This window comes from Aquarana catesbeiana, linkage group LG02, assembly GCF_042186555.1.
Source record: "Aquarana catesbeiana isolate 2022-GZ linkage group LG02, ASM4218655v1, whole genome shotgun sequence".
Classification (NCBI taxonomy): domain Eukaryota; kingdom Metazoa; phylum Chordata; class Amphibia; order Anura; family Ranidae; genus Aquarana; species Aquarana catesbeiana.
The window spans coordinates 188,838,825-188,865,893 of record NC_133325.1 but is presented as its reverse complement, the minus strand read 5'-3'; the positions used below and the strand labels follow the sequence as shown (position 1 = coordinate 188,865,893).

The 27,069-nt window shown below is 42.1% G+C and overlaps 1 protein-coding gene across 1 annotated transcript in view; it reads right to left on the bottom strand.

Moving 5' to 3' along the window:
• FKBP11 (FKBP prolyl isomerase 11) overlaps window positions 1-27,069 on the bottom strand; it is a 73,993-nt gene that overhangs the window by 20,445 nt on the left and 26,479 nt on the right. Inside the window, exons 3-4 of the mRNA XM_073614058.1 lie at window positions 25,829-25,916; window positions 19,579-19,612 (exon numbers count right to left, since the gene is read on the bottom strand). Coding sequence (XP_073470159.1) covers window positions 19,579-19,612; window positions 25,829-25,916 — 122 coding nt within the window. The remainder of the gene's footprint in view (window positions 1-19,578; window positions 19,613-25,828; window positions 25,917-27,069) is intronic.

The window sequence follows — 27,069 nt, the reverse complement described above, 5'->3', positions numbered from 1 at the left end:
TGCAGGCAGCGGTACAGGGTCCTCAGGTCTGATTGCACCCTACTTGGTCGTGGTTCCCCCCCCTCAGGTAGCATTGCTCTGGGACATCCCATCAGTAATTACTGTGGCTCTGTGTCCCGTGATGTTCGAGAAAGAAAATAGGATTTTTTAAAACAGCTTACCTGTAAAATCCTTTTCTTTCGAAGGACATCACGGGACACAGAGGTCCCACCCCTCTTCTAATACACTATATTGCTTGGCTACAAAACTGAGGTATCCCTGCAAGGGGGAGGGATTATATAGGGGGTTGAACTTCCTGATAGGGTGTGCCAGTGTCCAATCACCAGTGATACCTATATAACCCATCAGTAATTACTGTGGCTCTGTGTCCCGTGATGTCCTTCGAAAGAAAAGGATTTTACAGGTAAGCTGTTTTAAAAAATCCTATTTTTTTTTACCACTACTATTCCATTATATTGGCTTTTAAAATTTATAAATGCAGCAATTTAGAATTTAGATGAAATGTTTAGCACTGAGAAACACTTGTTGAAAGATAAAAAGTGCATTTTATATACAACTATATGGATCAGACCAAAATGAGGGACAAATGATGAGGAAAGAGGGACAGAGGGACATTTCTCCAAATCAGGGACAATCCCTCGAAAATCAGGGACAGTTGGGAGATATGCAAGAAAAGTCATAGACAGTGACCTTGTAAGAGCTGAGAAAATGGGAAGGCAGAGATGCTCAGACAATCCCTCTGTTTGAATTTGAACTAATAACATCCTTCACTGAGAAAATCATTGCATAGGCCTGTTATAAAGTGGTATCACCCAAGAGCCAGAAACACAGTTATGTATTCTTGACCTTTACCAACTGTATGCAGAGTAGGATGGTACAAACACGTATAACTGGTATAAAACTAAGGGTTGTAAAAAGAAGGTATCCAAACAGAACAGGAATACCGGCAACAATTCTTACATTTGCCCACTAGGTGGTGATACAGCATAACTACTGATATGACACAGGGGAAGGGGGCACTGGCAAACAATGTGGAACACGAACTGATAATTAAAGTAGAATTATAGGCAAAACTTTTTTTTTTCCTCCATTTTGAATAGAGTAATGCCCCGTACACACGATCTGACTTTCCGACAACAAAACCGTGGATTTTTGTTCAAAGGATGTTGGCTCCAACTTATCTTGCATACACACAGTCACACAAATGTTGGCCAACAATTACGAACGTAGTGACGTACAAGACATACGTGATATCTCCATTACGAATGCTAGTTTTACAAGACCGAGCGCTTCTAGCTCATACTTGATTCCGAGCATGCGTGGACTTTTGTCCGACGGACTTGTGTACACACGATCAGAAATTCCGCCAACAAACACATTTGTTATCGGAAAATTTGAGAACCTGCTAGCCAACATTTGTTGGCGGAAAGTCAGACAACAAATGTTCGATGGAGCCTACACATGGTCGGACTTTCCGCCAACAAGTTCACATCCAACATTGGTTGGCAGAAAATCCGATTGTGTGTATGGGGCATAAGAGAAGGTTATACCCCCTGTCAGTTTGTTTGCCATCTGTGTACCATTGGGGAGACTTCTCTTCACTTCCTGTCTCATACCTAAAAAAGGAAGGGAGAGGAAATCCCTGCTAATTAAGGGAATCCCTTGGGGGGGGGGCAGCTCACCAGAACTAGTGCCCCCAAGATTTCCCCTCTATTACTTTTCTTGAGAGAACCCAAAATGTGGGATTTTCTTTTACTTTCACAGATAATGGTAAACAGGACAAATAGAGGGAGCGAATCTCCCTTACTGGGGGCACAATCAGCAATAAAAAATAACAGGTGTTCTAATCCAACTTTACTATGTTCAAAACTAAAAAAGAAGTTTTGCCGTCAGTTGTACTTTTAAGCGTATCTTCACAAAAAAGGAATCTGGCTTTTTCTCCTCCCTTTCCCACTTTTTGATGTTTTTATTTGTGTTCTGGGAGCAGTTACCAGTTTCCCATAGGCGAGCAGAATGGAAGTTAGCCCCCCCTCTCCTTGCCTGCAACCTCCTGGGGCACGTCACAGGTCCCAGGAGGCTGCAGGACCACTGAGCAAGCGCAGCGCGTCTTGCACATGCCAGCCAGCTGAGAAGTACCAAGAAGTCACAGCCAGTTTCCCACATCCAAAATGGCAGAGTCAATGACCCAAAGACTGGCGAAAAAATGGTCTGGGTGAGAATGCCCCTGGTCTGGCATATGCATGTTTATTAAAAGTCAGCAGGTACAGCATTTGTAGTGGCTGACTTTTCATTTCATTTAAAAGTGTTACTAAACCCAGGACCCTGCATTGACTATATCTGGTCTCCCACAGTACACAGAACATGGAAATGCAATTATTTTAGTAAATATAAACTGCTAAATACCTTTTCTCAGCAGTATATAGCAGTCTTGTTACTTCTATCAGTGTCTGGTTAAAGCTTGTAGAAGTTTTCATTCTCCCATGATTGTCCTAAGAGGATCCAGGGCCCCTGACCCTCTGTCTGGACAGTGCTGATTGGCCCTGTGCTGATCACATGCACTCTCCCAAGAAAAAAGAAAAACTCTAGGAATACACACCCATCTGTACTATCAGGAGATATACTGGGGACAGTAGAAAAAGGAGGATCAGAGAAGACCGGATCAAACAGCCTTTATACATAATACAGAGGATTAACCCCTTAGGTTCCACAGTGAGTATAACAAGCATGCTTTACTGCATATACTGACTGATTTTACTGTTGTGGGTTTAGTAATACTATAAGGCAAATACTTGTGATGCCCTGAGAAGGAATACAGTCTTTCACTTGTTAGAAGACTAGTTTTTCAAAGGATAGCCCACCTACTGTAGCTGCGGACATGAACCCCATAGTAGACTCCACACAGGAACGGCTGCAGAAGTCTCTGGTAAAGCAATCCAGGCGGCTGTGAGCTATGCCACCAATGTGACTGGAACATAGGTTAGTGCTGCATGCTCTTATGCCCTTTGGTGGCCCGCACACAAATTCTGACATGGGGGCCCTGTACCTAGTTGCAGCTAGCTAGCCCTCTCATGGCTGATCGATCAGGCACGGTCCCACTGAGCAGAGGAAGGTGGGAGGGGTTGCAATTTATATCCCCTGGGCATGTCCAGAAGTCTAGGGATGATGGGAGCAAAGGAGATTGAGGGTAATGGAATTAAAGGGCCCTGCTCCTGCTGCTAGGGAAAAATGAATAAAGGGGCACTCTACCATTTACTTTTAGTGGCTGTAAAACTGTAAAAAAAGGACTTTTACTTCAGAAGTCAGATCTGTAATTAGTGTGTACAGAAAAAAATACAATGACATCATCCCTAGTTTCTACATACATCACTGAGCCATGACGTCTACTAAATAGACCTACACCCCAGCATTTTGAGTGCGGCCACCAAAAGAACCTGTGTGGAGACAAACATTCTCCACAAGCGCTTACCCCAGGTTGTCTGCACCATTTACCTTGTACCCCACAATCTTTTTAGATGTAAATTACACAACCCAACTTTTTTCAAGATCAACAAAATACATTTTATCACTCTACACAGGGCTTTTTTTCAGCCGGAACGGAGTTCCACCACCTCTGCTGCTAGCCCCTTGCCCACCACTCACTGCTGTCACTTACACAGGTGACAGGTTCCTCTGCTGGCAGCTCGCAGGCTATTTTCACGGCGGTGCCCACAGAGCCCTCCCTGCCCTCTTTGCTGGATTGGGCTGACTCTTTGAATATATAAGGGTGTCTCCTTGATGGATTGGGCTGTGTCTTTTTTGGATTGGGTCATCTCTTTGCTGAATATATGAGGATGTCCTTTTGCTGGATATATGGGGGGGGGGCTGTTTATTGTTGCTGGATATGGGGGGAGGGCCTGTCTATTGTTGGAGGAATCTATTCTTGCTGTAGTAGGCCTATCATTGCTTTTACTTCAATAACAAACTCAAGGGCGCATGCTTTTATTCTCATATGTCCCTTATTCTACCTGTATTTTATCAGATCAATAAACGAGATGAAAAAAAAAAAAAATCAGCTGTAATCGTATGTTAATCTGATCCGTTTAGTGTCCGCCAATTTTTTTTTTTTATATTTTCTTTCTTTGGGCTGCTGTTGGATTAAAGGGCAACTAATAGCAATTCTGTGCTTGAAGGTCACAATCAGTACTTCCAAGACATCAAGCATGGCATCAAAAGTAAATATGACAGAATTTTATAAAAACATGGCTTCCAAACTAAATAGGGCACATGGGTGATTGGTCAGGCAATAGATCAGATGCTTTCTGTTTTTCTTTATCAGTTGCCTTTTGACGTCTGCTAGCTCCCTGGGAAACAAGTCAAAACTACTTCTTTAAAGCAGCACTATCACAGAAATATTACATACTGTAAGTTTTATGTAGTTTATAAATAATAATAATATTATCCATTATATATCAATTCCACAATGTCGCTTGCATACCAAGCTATTGAGGAAACACTGACAATGACGGGGCAAACTATTAGCCCTCATGCACACAGGCTGTTAAAAAAACGTTATGAAAACGCCAGTATCTTTGCAGTGAATTTTTTTAACTTTTTTTCAGCTTTTTTCAGCGTTTTTGCAATAGCGTTTTTTAGCGTTTTTGAGCGTTTTTCCGCGTTAGCGTTTGAGCGTTTTTGAGCGTTTTTTAGCGTTAGAGCGTTTTTACAGCTGAAAAACGTCTTTCAGAACGCACTGGTCCTGGGTTTTTTTTTACAGCTTAAAAACGCCTATGCCACTTGCAGCTCAAAAACGCCTAGGTGGGCATGAAGCCATAGACTAACATAGACAGGCCTTTTTAAGCTGCAAAAAAAGCTCAAAAAAGCAGCTGTAAAAACGTCCGTGTGCATGAGGACTAACCCTGCTAGGAATATTTCAATTATTTTTAAAGATTCACATAGGTATAAGAGGTAATTAATTACTGTATTTCTATGCAGTACTGGTCCATTAATCTGACATTTGCTGCTTTTTCTATCCATCTGGTATTTAACATATAAAATATATATATATATATATGATATATAACAAAAAATATGCATTCTTACATACTCACAAGCACATCCCCTGTTAAAGCTGATCCATGGTAAAAAATGTAAACTCATATATATGTTTCCAGCCTAGTTCTATTAATCTGAGTTATCCTGAGTCTGTAAACTTATTTTGTGAAGATCCTCATGCATTTAATTCCTTGAATTCTATGACACGTATTCACCATGCCCTTTGATTGGGCACTACAGTGTCACATATTTCACAGAGCCTGCCATCTGAACTACAGAGGTGCTGAGAGGAGGAATTTCAGAGTCAGAACAAGAATCACTGCTTGCAGGCAGCAAGGTACCATGGGATACATAGTCCACATGAAAGGGCATTTTTTAAGTAAGCCTATATTAGATGGTCAAATATAACTATTGTTTGTATTGCTATTACTATGCTGATGTTATAAAATGAAAGTGTTTGCTGTGATCATAAAACTCCTTTAACAGTTTTACTGCCACCAGTGTATGCCATACATCGGTGGCAGCAAGGGGGTTTTATAGCCGCTTGGAGTGTGAGTAAATTTGACAAGCTGACTGTAGGCTTTCAGATGGAAGGGATCCGATGTCTCTGCAGCTTGTGGATCGCTTCCACACACCCCGATAAGGGCCGCCCCCGCACGCCATGTTTTTTTGGGCTCCACGCACCCATTTGTGCACCTAGAATCAGCATGGTGGGTACCAACGGGTAGAGCAGTAAAGACTGATCTCCACTTCCTGTTACTGACCTGAAAGCAGCTAACAAAATGTCACTTCCGGGTCCCCTTGTCACTTTTCAGCAACTAATGCAGTACAATCCGCACGGCATTAGTTTAACTGGAGGACAGGTGAGACATCAGGGGTCTTTTAGACCCTTGATGTCCCATTAAGGAGAACCTGTCACTAAAAATACATGTCCCCTATGTGATGAAAAGCTCAGAAAAAAAAATGCAAGTTACACCCAAGCACCCAAAATCCCCCCTCCCCAAAAAAAAGTTTTTGAGAACCCCCACCCCTACGTATGTACAACCGTAAATGCATGCGTCAGAGGTGCCTACACACTAAAGTATTGATTATGTTACAAATCATCGCGCACACTGGAGTAAGAGCAATATTTCTAGGCCCATTATTTATGGGTAACTGTAAACTGATGACCTGTAGGAACTTTTAAAGCGTCTTTTATATTATATAATTATAGGATACCAAAGCTTGTTACATTTCACTGGCGCACACACTTTTTATGCTTTACTGTACTGAAATTTTGTGTTTCGTAAACTGCTGCATTAATGTGAGACGGAGAAAATTAGAACTACCACCATTTTATTCTCTATGGTGTCTGCTTTCAGAAAATATATAATGTTTGCGGGTTTAATGTTATCTTCAGGCCTAAAATGAACTTAAAACTTGGGTGCAAAAAAAATGCAACAACAGCTCTGGCAGCAAAAGGAGTAAAGCACAACTGTGGATCTCTCCCCTTACAATTTTTCGTTATAAAAATGCCACCAAAGCCATTTCTTTCTTATCTAACTTCACCGTCACATGTCCCTCGCCAACGCCTCTTCATAGGTGATCCAATGCTGCACTCCAGGCCCTAGACCAATTGGTCTTGTGCGTTTTTGGGTTTGGTTCAAGTGTGAAGCAGCCACCTATCTTCATAATGCCATTATACTGCTCCTGGAGTCTTCAGAACCTGTGAGAACCCCACCAATGGGCAGCCAATGGTAAAGGTTTACGTCATCAGGCAGAGATGTGGACAACTGAAGGAGGATCTACCAACTCTGCAGCAAGAAAGAGAGAGGACTTGAGACCCAGTGCCCCATGGGATTATGGATTCAGGCCAGTATTTATATCTGAATTTAAAAGAAATTGCTGCAGCAAATAGTTATAGGGGTGGGTGGATTTTTTGTGGAGGTGGCTTGAAACATAGCTTTAATAAAATGTTTCCTATGGAAGCAGAGATCATTCCCTCATCCCATTAACCAGAGGATAAGAAATAGTAAGTAAAACCACAAAGTCACTGGACAACTTCATAACACAGTTAGCGGCACACACCTATAATCTTATTATCTATAGTTAGTGATGTCAAATGACACTTACTGATTAGATGTGCATTTATTTTTTTTCTGTTCGCCAGCAGGTGTAAGTTTGTAAAAAAGACAAAGTCGCTAAATCCTAAAGCACCTGCTGCTTGTTTTCATAACACACACCAGCATACATACTGGTATTTTACTTTTCACACTTGGCTGAGCACCATGAAATAAATAGTGTGTATAATCCTACTACCCAGCTTTTACTGGTTTGAGCTGATAAGTACGGATTGCAGATTTCTTTTTTCCGCCAGCAAGCGATACTGTCTGATTGCTGCGAACCTGCTAACTCCTGATATATCTGCTTCTGACACTTTTTGAACATAATGTCATCATTAAAGTAAATATTTCTCATTTCATGTATCGCTGACTATTGTGAATAACAGAAAAAAAAATAATGAGTGTGAAATCCTATTACCTTACTGCAGCTTTTGCAGTTTGAGAAATTCTTTGCATAGTTTTTCTATGTCAGTCACTGGAAGTAATTTTTTTTTACACAACTGACGCCTCCAACTGCCAATTACCTTTTACTTTTTTACTGTTTATTTGTATTGTATTACATGTTTATATTGTGCAGGAGAGTGCATTATGTATAGAACGGTATATACACAGGTGTGTGTCTATCTCTCTATACAATATACAAACACACACATAAAGAAAGAAGGTAGAGAGACACACAAAGAAGCTGAAAGATCTTCAGTATAACAGATCACGGACGTATCAAAGTCTCTATTTAGCTGTAAGAAATAAACCTACCAAAAAAAGGTGTTGACAATCTGGCTGAGTCACGCAAGATATGGCTGCTGAGTGTTCATGGTAACAAAAGACGGTGACACAAATAGGCATGTACCCATCAAGTGAATGGACATGCTTTCACATAGACCCCTTTCACACTGAAGGCTCTTTTCAGGCATTTTAGCGCTAGAAATATTGCCTGTAAAGTGCCTAAAAATTTCAGGAAGGAAACGTCCTGCAAGTAGCATCTTTGGGGCAGTTTGGGAGTGCTGTATACTGCCCCCCCCCAAACGCACTGCCCATTGAAACGAATGGCCAGCTCTTCGGAAGCGCCGCCACATGGGCGCTTTTAACCCCTTCTTTGGCCGCTAGTGGGGGTTAAACGCCTCTTAAACATCGGTAAAGCGCCGCTAAGACGAGCGCCACTTTAACGCTAACACACAACGACCCCAGTGTGAAAGGGGTCTTATGGAGAATGGAGATGAGCTCTTTACATACATCTGACACCTGCTTCTATAAATAATGGTTACACAGGAGAAGGCCAACTTGACTGATCAGCTCCCAAGAAGGTTTAAGCAGTAAAGCCTCATACACACGGTACGATTGTTGGCCAACCCAGCGTCTGATTTTACTCCAAGAGGTGGGCTGGGTCCAGCACATACTTTTGGAGATTAAAGCTGGATACACACTATAAAATTTTCTGTAGATTTTTTTTTTCAGGTTAACCAAAACCATATAATATGAGGTCAAACCTTAAAGCCTCGTACACATGGTTCAATTGTCGTACGACCGAGCGTCTGATTTTTTTTTGTCAAAAGTGCGTGTGCGGGACTTTGTCTAGCATACTAACTATCCGAAAGTTGTTGTTCGACAAACACGAACGTAGTGATGTACTACGACAGTATAAAGAGGAAGTTCTTTTCTTGAGCACCACCCTTTGGGCCCCTTCTGCAATTTGTGTTAGTAGAAGTTTGGTGAGCGTTGATTCGCGATTTTCAGATCGTTCCTAATCTTCAAATGACAGTTTGGGAGTAGGCAGTTACATTAAAAATAACACAATGGAAAATTAACAAGGGACACAAATATAATTGTATCTTTGATCTTAAAAACTCGGAGATAATGGTGCTGTGGTAACTTTCCCCAAAAAAACAAACAACAATAATATAAATATTATTTTTATCACTACAAAACAAATGCCTTTTAAAATATGTTTGGCATAACTACATCAGTATCACCAGAAAAGCAGCTTCATTATTATCCCATTAAAGAAGATGAGAATTGTGCGCTGCATTTCGACATTTCATCAACTGCCGCGTCACCAATGTCAAACTCTTCCGGGTCGTTCCTTGATTCCGATCATGCGTGTTTGTACGTTTGACTTTTGTGTGATGATTTCTGTACTGACCATCCGAAAATCAGACATTGAGCTGTCGCTCGTAAAAATGTACTAGTCTGCTCATCCAGCTTTTGTCTGACGAAAAATGAAAAATCGGATGTTGAAAGGAGCTTACTAACGGTAAGAATTTCGGACGACAGGCCGTCAAACGACAAATTTCCTTCCGAAATTTGCATCGTGTGTACAGGCCTTTGGTGGGCAGCAGAGCTAGGTCACGAGCCAACACACTGGCAAGAGTGCCATGGACAGGCTAAGGGGAGGGCAACAAACTGGTAATGTAGCCAGTCAACAGCAAAATGCAGGTAGCATTGATTCAGAGGGAAGATGGAGATGTGCAAGTAGGCATCTGATTTCCACAGAAGCCAGTCCATTTATAAAGCATTCACTGTGAGATTTTGTCTGTATGTACCTTATGTGTAGTGCAATGGCTAATAGGCAAATCCTTTTTGATTTTTAATGCGACAAACAAAAGGGTTTTTTTTTTTGTTTTTTTTTGGAACCTCTATTATATTTTATGCTGTTGGGCAAATGTTGCTTGAATTAAAAGGTAACCAGTGAACCTTGTTAGCTACTAGAATGCCTTCATTATGTTGTACATTGACGTTGATAGGCAAATGTTGTTTGGTGCTTGGAAGCTTTCAATTATATTGTACAATGATGGGTGAATCCTCTTTGAAAATGATCACTGAATAGGGCAAATTTTCTTTGATAGTTGAAGGCTGTAAAGTACAGATGGGCTAATGTCCAGCAAACTTTTGCTGTGTGAATCACTCAGTAAATCCTTTATAAATCGGGTCCAATGTTTGAATAATGTAAATAACAATGCCTCTTTTTGATCTGGTTGTCATCATTCATTCTGACTCATTTGTGGCTGCAAAGGGCAGAATACTTACAATGCAAATACAGATTACGTTGTTGATTAGGTAATTTTGTTGATTAAGTAATTCATATATTATTTGGATTATTAACTGACACATTGACTACACACACATCCCACAGAAAAAATATCCAATGAACATCACAACATTTTACAGCTTCTTTTGCTAGCTCCAATCTCACGATAAATCCCCGGCACACTGTAATTCCACAATACCACCTGCCTTAGTTGAGAAAAAAGGTTATTGCAGCTTTGTCCTACCTCTATAAATGAAATCTTTCTTTATGACATGATGCTGTACACATCAATCACACCATCATTCATCTCCAAACACATTATCCATGCTATTCAGACAACTCCAATTTATATTTTCAGAACTAAAGGACAAGGAGAGGACCAAAGCCAGGAGGATGTAAAAGGCTGGCATACATTCATCGAGCGCTTTTATCCATAGGATATAAGAGAATGTGACATCTTAAAGCTTCAATAAAGCCAAGTATAATGAATGAACAATGGACAACAACAATATCAGGCTTCTTTAGCCGCTTTGCTCATCTTATTGCACTTTCTTACTGAAAAAGTCATAGACCCCATACACACTATACAACTTTTGTTGTCTGATTTCCTTTAGATTTACCAAAACCATGTAGTGCAAAGGACCGCCTGATTGCATACAAAGGTTTGACCTCATATTATATGGTTTTGGTAAATCTGAAGGAAAAAAAAAAATCTACAGAAAATTGTATAGTGTGTATCCAACTATAGACACATTTCTTCAGCTTCTGATGTACAAAATGTGAAAATCAAAGTTATATGTTTCTGTTATGTAATCCATATTCTATTGCATTTGGAAATACTTTGGTTAGTAGGTGAAAACATTCCTAATATAAAGAGAGATGTGCACTTCCTATCTCCTGTCAGATGTGCTGGAGTATTCTCGCCCACATCCCGCTTTATATCCTCAAGCAGCAAATAGCACTTCTCTTTACCTTAAGTTTTCGCTTTTTAGGGGTCTCCTGTTAAAGAGTGACTCCACTTTTGTTGGGAAAGAAGGATTCCCTCTGGCTGAGCTATGCACTTTGCAAGCATTTTAACAAGCTTTGTTGCAGCTTTCTACCTTTTGTTATTCAGAAGAAATTGCTGTTTGTTTGTCTGTGTCCATGTGCACAGTGTATGTGAATAGGAATGACTTTATAATTATCAATCATCTGCTGTAGGGTTCTAATGAGGAAAGTGGCATTGTCTGAATCCCTTTAGATGTGATTTCCCTTTGGAAGTCTCACCAGAAATGAATTTCTTGTTGAAGAGGATGCCCAAAATCTGACTTGTATCTTAGTGCAGACTTCTGGGAAACTCAGTAAGCCAATCGCACAAGCAGGAAATTCGATTTCTGACCATCTGTGTATAGAATGCCTCCGAGTTGTCATATTGCATTGCATTATACAGAAAATTACAGCGCTGCAGAGATTGAAAAGAAAAAGTAATTTTTAATAACATTCTATTACAATATGACTTGTGTAGTAATTGTACGAGGGTTCTTCAAAAAGTATACGCACTTTTTTAAACCAAGTTAAATATATAAAAGTGCAGAAACTTTTTGAAGACCCCTCATATATGCTTTATTTATTTTATTTACTAATTTTTTTTCCCCACAAAAGTGGAGTTACCATTTAAGTCGTCCCCCCCGGGTCTCCTCCTTTCTCACATTCTCAGTACCACACCTGTGGTTTCATTTGCCTGTCTGCTGTCCTTCTGTTCCCCTTTTATGTGACCATTCTTCCACCAGGAAGATATTTACCATTTTCCTCCTTAGTGGACTTATGTGGAGTTTGGAAGGAGTTGAAGCATCTTAATCCCTTCCATTCAAGTCTATGGTAACTCACCATAAACACACTGGCATGTGTTTGCAATGAGACTGCGGCGAGTTACGCCTTGTTCACAACAGCTCATAAAAAAAAATTTTTTAAAAAGGCATGTCAAAATGTACATTGGGCGTTTGGGAAGCGTTTTAACGTGCCTTTAAAATGCATTAAACGCATGCCAAACGCGACCAACTATAGCTATAGGCACGTTTGTTAAAGGGGTTGTTAAGGCAGAAGGTTTGTTATCTTAATGCATTCTATACATTAAGATAAAAACCTTCTGTGTGCAGCAGCCTCCTCAGTACCCCCTAGTTACTTACCTGAGCCTCTTCTCTCTCCAGCGATGTCCACGAGTGTCTAAGCCATCCGGGACACTCCTCCTGATTGGCTGAGACACAGCAGCGGTACCATTGGCTCCTGCAGCAGTCAAAGTCAGGCAGCCAATCAGGGGAGAGAGGGGGCCAGGCCAGGGCTCCGTGTCTGAATGGATACACAAAGCTCTGACTTGGCTTGGGTGCCCCCATAGGAAGCTGCTGGCTGAGGGGGCACTCCACAGGAGGGAGGGGCCAGGAGCAGCAAAGAGGGACCCGAGAAGATGAGGATCCGGGCTGTGCAAAACCAACTGCACAGAGGAGGTAAGCATAACATGTTTGTTATTTAAATAAAAACACAAAAGACTTTATAATCACTTTAATCGCTTGCCGCCCGTCATATGACTGCCAGGCAGTGCGGCTCTCATTCTGGACGGGTGTCAAATGACGTTGTGTGCATGCATCCCTGTTCCTTCGGTGGTGGCGTGTCACAGAGACACCGCTCGCCACCGAGGAGGGTGAACAGCCATTGGGCATGGCTGTTTACCACGTGATCGGCCGTGATGAAGTCACGGCCGATCACAGATGGTACCGCCCCACTTTGCACGTCGCATGCGCGCGATTGCGAGTGTGCTGCGCATGCACGTCGGTGGAGGCGTGTTTCCGGGAACACTGCTCGTCACCGACGCTGGTAAACAGCCATTGGCCGACGGCTGTTTACCACGTGATCAGCTGTGATCCTTTCACAGCCGATCACTAAATGTAAATACAGAGGGGTAACGAGATGTTACCGGGTTCTCCTCTTCACACACCGATCGTGTGTGAGAAGGAGATTGCGGTAACATCTTGTTACCGCTTACAGTGTACACCAATCACACTGATTGCTGCCCCCCCAATAAAGAGGACCTGTCACCACCCATCAAAGTATCGGTCACAGTTCATCTGAGTACCTGTCACAGTTCATCTGAGTACCTGTCACAGTTCATCTGAGTACCTGTCACAGTTCATCTGAGTACCTGTCACAGTTCATCTGAGTACCTGTCACAGTTCATCTGAGTACCTGTCACAGTTCATCTGAGTACCTGTCACAGTTCATCTGAGTACCTGTCACAGTTCATCTGAGTACCTGTCACAGTTCATCTGAGTACCTGTCACAGTTCATCTGAGTACCTGTCACAGTCCATCTGAGTACCTGTCACAGTCCATCTGACTACCCGAGTACCTGTCACAGTCCATCTGACTACCCGAGTACCTGTCACAGTCCATCTGACTACCCGAGTACCTGTCACAGTCCATCTGACTACCCCAGTACCTGTCACAGTCCATCTGACTACCCCAGTACCTGTCACAGTCCATCTGACTACCCCAGTACCTGTCACAGTCCATCTGACTACCCCAGTACCTGTCACAGTCCATCTGACTACCCCAGTACCTGTCACAGTCCATCTGACTACCCCAGTACCTGTCACAGTCCATCTGACTACCCCAGTACCTGTCACAGTCCATCTGACTACCCCGGTACCTGTCACAGTCCATCTGACTACCCGGGTACCTGTCACAGTCCATCTGACTACCCGAGTACCTGTCACCAGGCCATCAGAGTACCCGAGTACCTGTCACCAGGCCATCAGAGTACCCGAGTACCTGTCACCAGGCCATCAGAGTACCCGAGTACCTTTCACCAGGCCATCAGAGTACCCGAGTACCTGTCACCAGGCCATCAGAGTACCCGAGTACCTGTCACCAGGCCATCAGAGTACCCGAGTACCTGTCACCAGGCCATCAGAGTACCCGAGTACCTGTCACCAGGCCATCAGAGTAACAGAGTACCTGTCACCAGCCCATCAGAGTAACAGAGTACCTGTCTGCAGCTCATCAAGTTACCCAATTACCTGTCTCTAGCCCATCAGAGTACCCGAGTACCTATTTGAAGCCCATGCCTCATAGAATATATGTTGGGGTGTTTGCTTTCCAAAATGGGGTCATTTTGTGGGTAATTCCACTGTCCTGGTGCTCAAGCACTTTCAAAAGTGTGATAGGTAGGAATGAAATGAGATGTATAATTTATGCTCCTAGAAGGACTGAAGGCACTACTTCAATGTTGGGCCTCTGTATGTGGCCAGGCTATGTAAAAGTCTCACATCGCCATACTCGGGAAAAGTAGCAGAATGTATTTTGGGGGTATAATGTTTGCTATATACATGCTATGTGTTAGAAATTGACTTTTTTTTTTTTTTTTTTTTTTTTTTTTTTTACACAAACGGGTAAAAAAAAAAATGAACCGTTCAAAAGACTCATTATGCCTCATAGATTATACGTTGGGGTGTTTGCTTTCCAAAATGGGGTAATTTTGTGGGCAATTCCATTGTCCTTGTGCTCCAGGGCCTTCAAAAGTGTAATAGGTGGTTGAGAAATGAGATGTGTCATTTATAATCGTAGAACGCCTGAGAATGCTACTTCAATGTTGGGCCTCTGTATGTGGCCAGGCTGTGTAAAAGTCTCACACATATGGTATCGCCATACTCGGGAAGTGTAGCAAAATGCATTTTGGGGTGTAATTTGTTGTATGCATATGCTGTGTGTGAGAAATAACCTAATATGACAATTTTGTAAAAAAAAAAAAAAAAAAAAAACCCTTCATTTTGCAAAGAATTGTGGGAAAAATATTACAACTTTAAAAATCTCACCTTGCTACTTACTTAATACCTTGGAATGTCTACTTTCTAAAAAGGGGTCATTTGGGGGGTATTTGTACTTTCATGACTTGTTAGTGTCTCAAGAAATGAGATACACCTGATGTACTGAAGGCCTGATCAGATGTGATCAATTTTCAGTGATTGGCACCATAGTTTGTAGACTCTATAAAACTTTCACAAAGACCAAATAATATACACTAATTTGGGTTATTTTTACCAAAGATATGTAGCAGTATAAATTTTGGCCAAAATTTATGAAGTAAAATTACTAATTAGCAAAATTTTATGACAAAAACAAAGAAAAAGGCATTTTTTTTTTCACAAAATTGACGGTCTTTTTTTATTTATAGCACAAAAAATTAAAAACCCACTAGTGATTAAATATCACCATAAGAAAGCTCTATTTGTGTGAAAAAAAGGACGCAAATTTCATACGGGTACAGTGTTGCATGACTGAGTAATTGTCATTCAAAATGTGAGAGCGCTGAAAATTGGTCTGGGCAGGAAGGGGAAGTGAACAGTATTGACGTGGTTAAGCGTCAGTATTTTGAGCAAGTGTGAACAAGGCCTAAGATCATTGGGATCTTTGGGAAAAATGGTTTGCCTCCAAAGTCAGTTTGAGTTGCTTCTGATGTGCTTATAGTTTTATTGGCATTTGCATAGCCTTGTATGGTAGAAACAACCAATTCAGACATACCAGAACAGGAAATGGTAAAGTTATCCAAATTCAATGCCAACACATCCATGCATGCAAACACTTGCATTTAAAATCATTTAGAACTGTTTTACAAACACAGTTTGAAAGCATAAAAAAAAAAAAAAAAAAAAAAAAGCCTGTGTACACAAGACCGAAGGTAACCATTGCAGTGGCAGCTATCCATAGTATTACTACACCATATGCAGTATTTAAAAGATGCCTTGTTATATTTTACATGGTCTTGCTTATACACATGCCTGTATATTTTTCAAACATCTGTTAAAGTTAAAAAAAATTTGCAGACCATTCAAGGACTGAAAATTCTTCACACATTATAGACGCATGGCTTATATCAGCAAATCTCCCGAGTCACCTAAACTAGAGGCTGTATACATGTATATATGGCGAATGTATAATGAATATATGTAAAAAAAAACAGTGAATGTAACATTCACCAAACATTTACTGCAGGCAACTCAATCACTGGTAATTTAAAAACATATGCACCAGGGATATTCACCCGCAGAGAATGTTTGGTGAATGTCACTGTAACGGACCTCCATCCTCAACAGCACTATGTCCGCCGTAAATGCTTCCTGTGTTTGGTACCACACGTTCCGAGACCCCTTTAGCCCACCCAGTCACTAGCCGTAACTCAGTGTAGGGTGAAAAACATCACTCTTTATTCAAGCACATGTAACAACAGAACTTGGGGACACTCCCCCCCCCCCCCCCCCCCCTTGAATTCAGGGCGGGGTACTGTCCAATAACAATAAACCCACAGGTCAGGTGTATTCACACTTCTCATCAGTAAAAACTCTTATTAGCAGGGAGGGCCGTTGGAGGGATCCGCCCCCTCCATATAGACATACATCCCATAATATACTTTTCTCCCGAGGCCAACAGACACAACAGAACAATGGAATACAACCACACCCAAAGTGACTCCTGTCCCAGTGACACTTGGCGCAAACACTTGTAGAGCTGGTGCTGGGGAACAGTAGGGCAATCAGCAGAAGTAGGGTCCCCGTGACAACCCCTCCCCCCTCCACTTTACGAGTGCCAAAAGGGGAACCTCAACAGGCTACCCAAGAGGCACTTGTGGGTTGCTGGGCTTTACTGGGAATCTTGTTGACGGGAGAGCCCATCTGCATTTTGGTGTTGGCTCCCCCTTTGGAACTGAATAGTGAAGTTGTACCTTAGCAGGCGGCTGTTATCCCCTGAGACCTGATTCAGCCAGATGAGGGGGAGGCATCAGTACGTACAACGAACCCTCGCTTGTAGTTTGGAGCTGCCAGGACGGGGTCGCGGGAGAGAGCCTCTTTCAGCTGGTCAAAGGCGGTCTGGCAGGCCGAGGTCCACGTCATCACCCTGGACATAGTCTTCTTGGTCAGGTCAGGTTCGTCAGTGGCTTGGCAATTGTGCTGAAATGGGGAACAAATTTGCGATAATAGTTAGCAGTGCTCAAACAGGCCATAACCTGCTTTGTATTCTGAGGAGTGGGCCAGTCCTTAATGGCTTCGATTTTAGCTGGTTCGGGGCACAGTCTGCCTCCCCCCACCCGGTGTCCCAAGTATTGGACCTCGGCCATTCCCACCTGGCACTTATCAGGGGGTGTCATGATATTCCTTGATCATACTGATGTACACGGTCTTTTGCCGCTTCCCCCAATCATCCAGCGCGAGAACATAGTTGGTCTCATTTAACTTCTTGATGATTCAAAAGGGTTCCTCCCATGTAGATTGTAATTTGTTATGGGGATTTGGGACTATATTGAGGACCTGTTGGCTCTCGGCAAACTCGCGGGTTCGAGCTTTGCGGTCATACCACGTCTTTTGGCGGGTTTGGGCAGCCTTGAGATGGTCCACCGCGAGCCCAGCAAGTTGGCCCATTCGTTCACGCAGTTCTAGGATGTAGGGGACCACAGGAACCCTGTATCGTGTAGTTGGACCTCCCAGTATTCTTTCAGCAGGGTCAGGGGGACCCTTCCTCCCATACAGCAGCTCAAACGGGGAAAACCCAGTAGATTCCTGCAGGACCTCCCAGTAGGCGAAGAGAGGGTGGGGGAGGTACAGTTCCCAGTCTAGTTCCTGATCGATAAAGGCACGTAGCAAAGCCTTCAGGGTCCCGCTGAAACGCTCACACAGTCAGTTGGTTTGGGGGTGATAGGGGGTGGTCCAGATGGCTCTTACTCCACAGGTCTGCCAGATGGACTCAGATTGGACATAATCTGTGTACCTTGGTCTGACAGAATTTCGTCTGGAAAGCCCACTCACATGAATACCGTAATTAGGGCTTCTGCGACTTTGAGAGCTGTGATGTTGGAGAGGGCCACTGCTTCGGGATGATGGCTAGCAATCTTTTTTGTGCCTTTTCAATGGCTGCAAGCTTTCTTTCGGTGGTGGCATCCTTCCCCAGAATGGCCATCTCTTCCTCGTACCAGACAACCCAAGGGCTCCTGCTGCTGGGAGGCTCTGGTCTGTCTTCACTGGGAAGTGCCTGACCCCATCTGTGGTCGACTCCTCCTGCTGGCTGTTTTCCTCCAGCAACTAGACCAGCTGGCCCTTATTCAGTACCCTGTGGTTGAGACCCAACATTCTGGCTCTTTCTTGGAGACTGCTTGCTGTCCAATGGTGATACTCTGGGGCCTCAGTGCTCCTGGTGTGCAGACTTTCGTCAGTTATCTTGAGCGTTCTGGTCCCGCTGCTGCCAACCAATTGTAACAGACCTCCATCCTCAACAGGACTATGTCCACTATAAATGCTTCCTCTGTGCGGTACTAAACTATCCGAGACCCCTTTAGCCCACCCAGTCACTAGCTATAACTCAGTGTAGGGTGAAAAACCATCAGACTCTTTATTCAAGCACCTGTAACAACAGATATACAACTCAGGGACACTCCCCCCCCCCCCCCCCTTGGATTCAGGGCGGGGTAAACTGTCAAATAACAATAGACACACAGGTCAGATGTATTCAAACTTCTCATCAGTAAACAGTCTTATCAGCAGGAAGGGGCTGCTGGAGAGATCCCCCCCCCCCCCCGACAGACATACATCCCATAATATACTTTTTTCCCAAGGCCGACAGACACAACAGAACAATGGAATACAACCACACCCAAAGTGACTCCCTTCCCAGTGACACTTGGCCCAAACACTTGTAGGGCTGGTGCTGGGGAATAGTAGGGCAATCAGGGTAAGAAGGGCCCCTGTGACAGTCACACTCATTTCTTTATAAATGGACAACCATCTGATTAAAAAAAAAAAAAAAACAAATAACATAAAAAAATGCAGGCAAGAGGCAAAGTGGTTTGCTATCAGCATGAGTCACTTCTGACCAGTTTTGACACCAAGAGACAAAAGGTGACGGGGGGGGGCTCCAGCACACAGCCTGTGATTGACAGTCTCAGCTTTGTTCCTGTGTGAAGGGGGTCTGTCCCTTCCCTCCAATCAGCTCTCAGAGCTCTCCTCACTGAGCTCTGCAGAGTGTAATTTCAGTTCTCCACCCCCTATTTCCTGACGGCTCAAACTAGTTGTATATGTAGAAAAGAGAAGACTGCAGATAAACAGGTACAACTTATTTGTTTCATCTATGTTTATCACCTGAGGCTGGTCACTTCACTGGGTATATGTGAGGTTTACAATCACATTAATGCAAAAAAATAAGACAAAAACGTGTCTATTTAGCAAGTCATCATCCAAAAACTGATCAGTAGCAATACAAAGAAATGGTTTTCTTGAGTGATTGAGAATGTTTTTCTTTGAGATGTTACAGTCGCATAGGGAAAAGAATAAATAAAAATGAAGGCCATAAATGACATCTAATTTAAGACTAAAACTTCGGTGGAGACACTGGTGATACCCATACTTACCCAACACACATTCCCAGCAGACTCTTCTCTAGACCTGTAGATACAGAAAAAAAAAAATTGTATATAAAAATAGTATACTTACTGCATACTATGCAGAATGCCAACATATGTTAGGTAACATTAATATGGATTATCTCTAAGCTGCCACTTCATAAAAAGCAAATGTGCTTTTATCTGCATGATCAAGTGCTGGCAAGCTAACTATGATAACTACAGATGTGTTGCAGCAATTCTGTTTAAAGTCTGGATCTACTGACCAATAGTGATGGGCTCAGGCATGTTTGGGATCGTAGTCCCAGCCCACCTGAGCGCTCCCACCAGGAAGCCAACACTGCATACCGTCACTTATAGGCAGTGAGGCATTTCCCGGTCCACACCTGCACGGGAGAGCCCATCACTACTGACCAACTGTTTACACATGAAGATGATTAAACTATATTGCTAACATATCAGTGACCATACACAAATGTTAACATGCTCAAATCGATCTTATTGGACATATGTCTTTTTTTTAATCTAACTCTTCATAGACTACTCCCTGCATTGTGCAATAATATTAATAGAAATGCACTAACGTGCTGAATAGAATATCATTTGAAAAGTACATACAGTAGCTCTGGGCACAGACTTGTTGGTCCTTTGCAGTTGTGTTGGTCCTCTGAAGAGCAATCTACAGTGGATCGCTTTTCACGTGGTGGTTGACAGGTTTTGAGGAGACATTATGTCACCTCCTGTTTTAACCCTTAAAAGCCCACACCACCACACTGCAGCCCCATTCACTTCAAAGGGTCACATTTGACCGTGACAGCAGGAATAACATTTGCAGCACCACAAAGTATCATGGCCGTGTCATGTGTATACACACATACTGCTGCCTTTGTGGTTTAGGAGGAGCAGTTGGGAAGAGGGGGGGCGGTAAAAATACAGCTTCCCCCTCCATCCCAACTGTAGGTGTAAACAAGCCCTGCAGGGGAAAAAAAAGGTGTGTTTATTATTTTTTCCCTCAGGGGCCTGCAAAGCATCGCACCCATGATCAGTGGATCACGGGTGCAATGTCTGGATCCTGCAAACAAGCCCTGCAGCTCTCAGCCCATATCTGACACAGGCTGACTGTTTACAATCTTCAGGGCTTGTGATTGAACTATGAGGCTGCTCATCGGCCTCTCACAGTAAACTGAGAACTACAAATTCTTTTCTGTGAGGGCTGGAGGTGAAGATTTAATTCTGGTTTATGATCAGGATTTTGTGTTGTTTTTATAGTATGTTGGTATTGAGTTGGTTATTATCTGGGGTGGTGTTAGAGAAAGTGGTATATTATTTGTATTTGGTAGTTTGCCTGTTATTTTAATCTGTGTTAATTATTCTATGTTGCATTTTAATTGTATGGATGTTTTATTCGTAGTGTAGTTTTAATTGTGTTATTTGGTATTAATGGCTGTTATTTAATTGTGTTGTGTTTTTTTGAATCACGTTCAGTCTATTGTTGTGATCTTGTGTTATCTTTGTTAAGAGCCCTTTCACATTGCCAGGACGGGGGCGTTGGCAGTAAAGAGCCGCTAGTTTTAGCAGCGCTTTACCGTTGTTTTTTGCTGTGGGAGACTCCCAAAATGTATGGAGGAAGGTGCTCTGGTCTGATGAGAATAAAATTTACCTTTTTGGCCATCAAAGAAAACGCTATGTCTGGCACAAACCCAACACTAGGGCTGGGAGATTTTCTTAAAAAAAAAAAAAATCTTCGATTCTCTTAAAAAAAACCCGATTCACGATTCGAATCGAGTTTTTTTTTGTTTTTTTTTTGGAAACCGCGCCGGTCCTGAGGCGCTGCGCGCATGAGCTTTTAGGCGAGGCCGCGGCTTCGGCCTAGTCCGCGGCGTCCGGCGGCCTCACCTAAAAACTCCTTGCCCGCAGCTCTTCAGGCCCGGCGCGGTGTCCGAGCCGGTCCGTAGGTGCTGCTGGCATGAGTTTTTAGGCGAGGCCGCGGCTTCGGCCTAGTCCGTGGCGTCCGGCTGTAGCCACGGACTAGGCCGAAGCCGCGGCCTCGCCTAAAAACTCATGCCCGCAGCGCCTCTGGACCAGCGCGGTGAAAAAAAAATAAAAATAAAATAAAATCTAAAAAAAATCAATTTGCTTAAATTTTGAATCGATTTGACCTCTCAACTCGATTCAAGATTTAAATCGATTTTTTTCCCAGCCCTACCCTACCTACACATCACCCAAAGAACACCATCCCCACAGTGAAACATGGTGGTGGCAGCATCATGCTGTGGGGATGTTTTTCAGCACTTGGGACTGGGAAACTGGTCAGAGTTGAGGGAAAGATGGATGGTGCTACATATAGGGATATTCTTGAGCAAAACCTGTACCACTCTGTGTGTGATTTGAGGCTAGGACGGGGGGTTCACCTTCCAGCAGGACAATTACCCCAAACACACTGCTAAAGCAACACTTGAGTGGTTTAAAGGGAAACATGTAAATGTGTTGGAATGGCCTAGTCAAAGCCCAGACCTCAATCCAATAGAAAATCTGTGGTCAGACTTAAAGATTCCAGTTCACAAGCGCAAACCATCCAACTTGAAGGAACTGGAGCAGTTTTGCAAGGAGGAATGGGCAAAAATCCCAGTGGTAAGATGTGGCAAGCTCATAGGAGACATATCCAAAGCGACTTGGAGCTGTGATAGCCGCAAAAGGTGGCTCTACAAAGTATTGACTTTAGGGGGGTGAATAGTTATGCACATTGACTTTTTCTGTTATTTTGTCCTATTTGTTGTTTGCTTCACAATAAAAAAAAAAAAAAAAAAAAAAAAATCTTCCAAAGTTGTGGGCATGTTCTGTAAACTAAATGATGCAAATCCTCAAACAATCCATGTTAATTCCACGTTGTGAGGCAACAAAACACGAAAAATGCCAAGGGGGGTGAATACTTTTGCAAGGTATGCATGTATGTTGCATTACATTGTCTGGGGGATTTATTAGACTGATATACAGTATATTGTCTTTGATAAAACATTAAAGGAAGCATGCAACCATGAAACCCGCCACCTACATTTGTCTGTAGCCATTATTTGCTTGTGTATAACGTGCAGGAGTTCTCTGACAACAAATAGGGACAATATGTTTGTGTGCATCTACCTACATCTCGTTTAGTCTTCTAAAGTAAGCACAATTCTTTATATCAGCCATTATGAAAAGAGAAAAAGAAAAGACAAGACATGTTCAGTATGTTCTATTTCTTTTGTTGTATCTTCAGATCATTTAAAATTAAAGTTTAATTCTAGAAGCAGCAGAGAATTCCAAACACTGAATGAAATTGCATGTTAAATATGTCTTTCACAGCACAGGCTGGCAAGGTGCTACGATCAAAATGAGAATGTTTTTTTCTGCCCAAGCACATCTTCAAAAGAACATTCCTGACAATTTAATAAATAGGTTTCTTGGACTTCTGCTCCAATACAGTTTTTTACAGAAAACACAGGATTTTGTAGTCTAAACTATAAAAATCTTTGATTTTCTCTGGATTTCTCTTGAAAACAATGCAGTACTGGATGCTCCATGGACCATCATCTATGACCTTCTGGCTGGAAGGCCTGGAAGAGGGTTTAAGATTGCTTATCCCTCCTTCATGGTATGATCAGGCAGTGCATTGTAATTGTACTGCTTGCAGTTTAACTATTTGTAGCTGTAGAAAATAAGTGTTTTCTAGGGATTATGTAATCATTTTTCCTCCTGATCTCTTTTAACTAGCACCAGAAACATTGGTTACGTGTATGGCCAGCATGAGGCCAGAGTTGGGCTTATTTACACTTGCAGTTGAGGATGGGAAAATCCAGGGGTTTGAGTCACATTTTTACCTCTGCTCAACTGATCCGCTTTTAGTTGGGAAGACAGCGGCTGGGGTGTAGACATGCCACAGCAGGAATTTTACCCCCCGTTGCACTCAGAGAGCACTACCACCCGCTAAACATGGCCCACTGAAGTTAATGGGACCGCACTGCAACCGTGCAGTTGTGGTGCAGCAGACCAGCAATTGGGGGGGGGTCAAACAGGCAGTGGAGGCCATCTTACGGTCTGTCAAATGCTCTCTGAAGAGCAAAGCAAGTGCAAACGCGGACCCAAAGGTTATGGTTAAGGGGAAGGGAAGGGTTAAGGGTGTTTTTTGTAATTAAACTCTGTATTTGTTATCACCATTTTAGCCCAATGTTGCAAAGTTCTAATACCCTCAAACTTATGTTCCAGTTGGTGGTGGCACACAAAAAGTAGGATAGGCTCAGGTTCAGACCAGTGGGCTGATTGTATGCGTGTTTTACAAATGGATTTAGGTGCGCTCCTATTGACTTCTATTAGTCCGTGTATTTTTTAATGAAAGCGCATCAACGTCCTGCATGCTGCATCTTTGATGAGCTTTAGAAAACACAAGGTCTAACAGATGTCAATGGGAGTGCATGTAAAATGTGCATACAATCGTGCTGCACATTGTTGTGAACAGCCATGTCTATGTGGGTAGGTTTTAAAGGATAAGAGCAAAAGAGGATTTTTTTGGCAGTTTTTGTGGCAATAAAGACAAAGAGGTTGATTTACTAAAGTCAAATTAAATATGCACTTTTCAAAGTGCAGTTGCACTCTACAAGAGCAATTGCTCCAGAGCTTAGTAAAGAAGCTCTGCTGACTTCCATCATCCAATCATGTGCAAGCAAAAATGCTGTTTTTCTTTTCCTTACATGTGATTGGGTATTCTTTGTAAAGTGGAACTTTACCTCATTTACTAAGATCTGGAGCACCTGCACTTGCTGAGTGCAACTGCACGGTAGAGCTGAACAATTAATCGTTAAAAATGTGTGATCTCTATTGCAGAGTTTGCTGATTCTTTCATATAACAAGTGGAGAGACTTATCTGCTCACTCAGCTGTCAAAAGAAAACATCTGGGCAGTCTGCCAAGTTTTAACTTGAAACATTGTAACTAACTATTCCTTCTTAGATCAAAAGGGATGTAAACTTCTGTGTGAAAAAAAAAAAATCCAGGCAGTCCTCCAAGTTTTTAAACAAAGTGTAAATGCAGGAAGTTTAACCACTTAAAGTCTAAATCTTTTTCTGACACTTGTTTAAGTTAAAATCAATATTTTTTGCTAGTAAATTACTTGAAACCCCCAAACATTATATATATTTTAGCCGAGACTCTAGGGAATAAAATGTCAATTGCTGAAATATTTTATGTCACACTGTATTTGCCCAGCGGTCTTTCAAACGCAATTTTTTTGGGAAAAAATATACTTCAATGAATTTAAAAAAAAAAAAAAAAATGAAACAGTAAAGTTAACCCAATTTTTTTGTTTTAATGTGAAAGATGATGTTACGCCGCGAGAATCATGATATATCTTCTAAGCAAAAAAATTGTGATTCTCATTTTAGCCAGAATCGTGCAGTTCTACTGCACAGTCTATTTTCCTTTAGTAAATCAACCCAAAAAAGTCTGTTCTGCCTAAAAGCTTTACCTTTTATGCCGTGTGCACACGAGCGGACTTTTGGCCGACTGAACTCCGAAGGAGTTTTTGACGGACTTTTGACGGAGTTCTGACGCATCGGACTTGCCTACACACGATCACACCAAAGTCTGACTGATTCAAACGTGATGACGTACGACCGGACTAGAATAAGGAAGTTCATAGCCAGTAGCCAATAGCTGCCCTTGCGTCGTTGTTCGTCCGTCGGACTAGCATACAGACGAACAGATTTTTCGACCGGACTCGAGTCCGTCGGAAAGATTTGAAACATGTTCTATTTCTAAAGTCCGTCTGATTTTTCGACAGCAATGGTCCGATGAAGCCCACACACGATCGAATTGTCCTGCAGATTCGTTCCGTCGGAACTTTGCTGTCAAAGTCCGGTCGTGTGTACACGGCATTAGCCATTTTCCTTTTCAGTTCTGCTAAAAAACATACCTAAACCAAATAGTTTTACTATCTGCTGGTATGTAGGATTTGCCACACAAGAGACCCTCTATGCGCAAAGTGCAGGAGTTATATCATCCTAGGAAAACCAATCAAGATGGCCAAAGAGACCAAACCCAGAAGACAAACTGGTGGATATGCTAGAATGTGTGATACAGCTACAATACTGTTCCATTTTGTTTTCCTTTGCTCATTTCTAGGCAATGTGCAGTATGCAATACAGATTTGCCCTTGATGTCCACCTAAGTCAAGAAGATAGTTCTGCAGGAAACAGTCTGAAATCTTCCACAAGCTGAGTTCTTCTTACCTGGTATCACTTGTTTCTTTCCAAGTATCACCACAAGTGGATCTCGGGATAAAGAGCTGTCAATTACACGCCCATCCTCCAGCCTTCCCTAGAGACAAAACGAGTCAGCCAAGTTATACCCAACATCTTTCCCGAGCAATGCTGAAAAATATACATGGGTAAGCACACAGATACGCTATTGGGATTATTCAGTGAGGCAAATGCAACATTAAAATGCAAAGTGCATTAACCTGGCAGTGCCGATGGTATTAAAAATAGTCAGCCTTTGCTTTATTCTTCAACAGGATGACTGGGCAGGAAGTCAGCTGTGCTGGAAAACTTTTCACCCAATTATACCACATTTACTTTAAATACACTTCATACTTTAAATAGAATTTTTTTCGATGAGCTTCTGAAGATGATTAGATAAAAATCTATATAAAACCCTTCACAATGGAATAAAAACGATCAAATTCTAGCGAAAAATAAGTCTGTAAAATGTAATCTTTATATCATGCATTTGCATTTGAAAACATGTATATTTCCCCATAATGTATAATAATTAGTAACAGTTAGGGAAGAATTCTGTCCTCTTCACACATTAGAAAGAGATTTTGTCCTCTCCTCCAGTAATGATATAATTTACAATGTGCTAGAAGAATTGGAGAGAGAAAAGGTTGTCTGATAATACATTACATGACAATGATATGCTTACCATAACCCAGATTGTTGCAATTAACTGCCTTTTTATTGTCAGCGAGATGCTGCGCCTACGAAAACGGTTTGCCCGTAATGTAGATTAATGGTGCGTCTTCTTTCACAAGAGATAAAAGGCTGATCCTGCAGATTTCTCTTTCTAACCACCATTGTCAACATTAACGTCTTTTTTCAGAAGGCCAGTTTGACACCTCACAGCAAACATCTTCAGAAAAGTAAGGGGATATTTAAAGCGGGACTCTGGGATAAGCAAATATTTGTCAAATACAGTGCATCCAGAAAGTATTCACAGAGCTTCACTTTTTCCACATTTTGTTATGTTACAGTCTTATTCCAAAATGGATTAAAATTCATTTGTTTCCTCAAAATTCTACAAACAAAACCCCATAATGACAACGTGAAAGAAGTTGGTTTGAAATCTTTGCAAATTTATTAAAAAGAAAAATCGAAAACTCCCATGTACACAAGTGTTCACAGCCTTTGCTCAATACTTGTTTGAAGCACCTTTGGCACCAATTACAGCCTCAAGTCTTTTTGAGTATGAT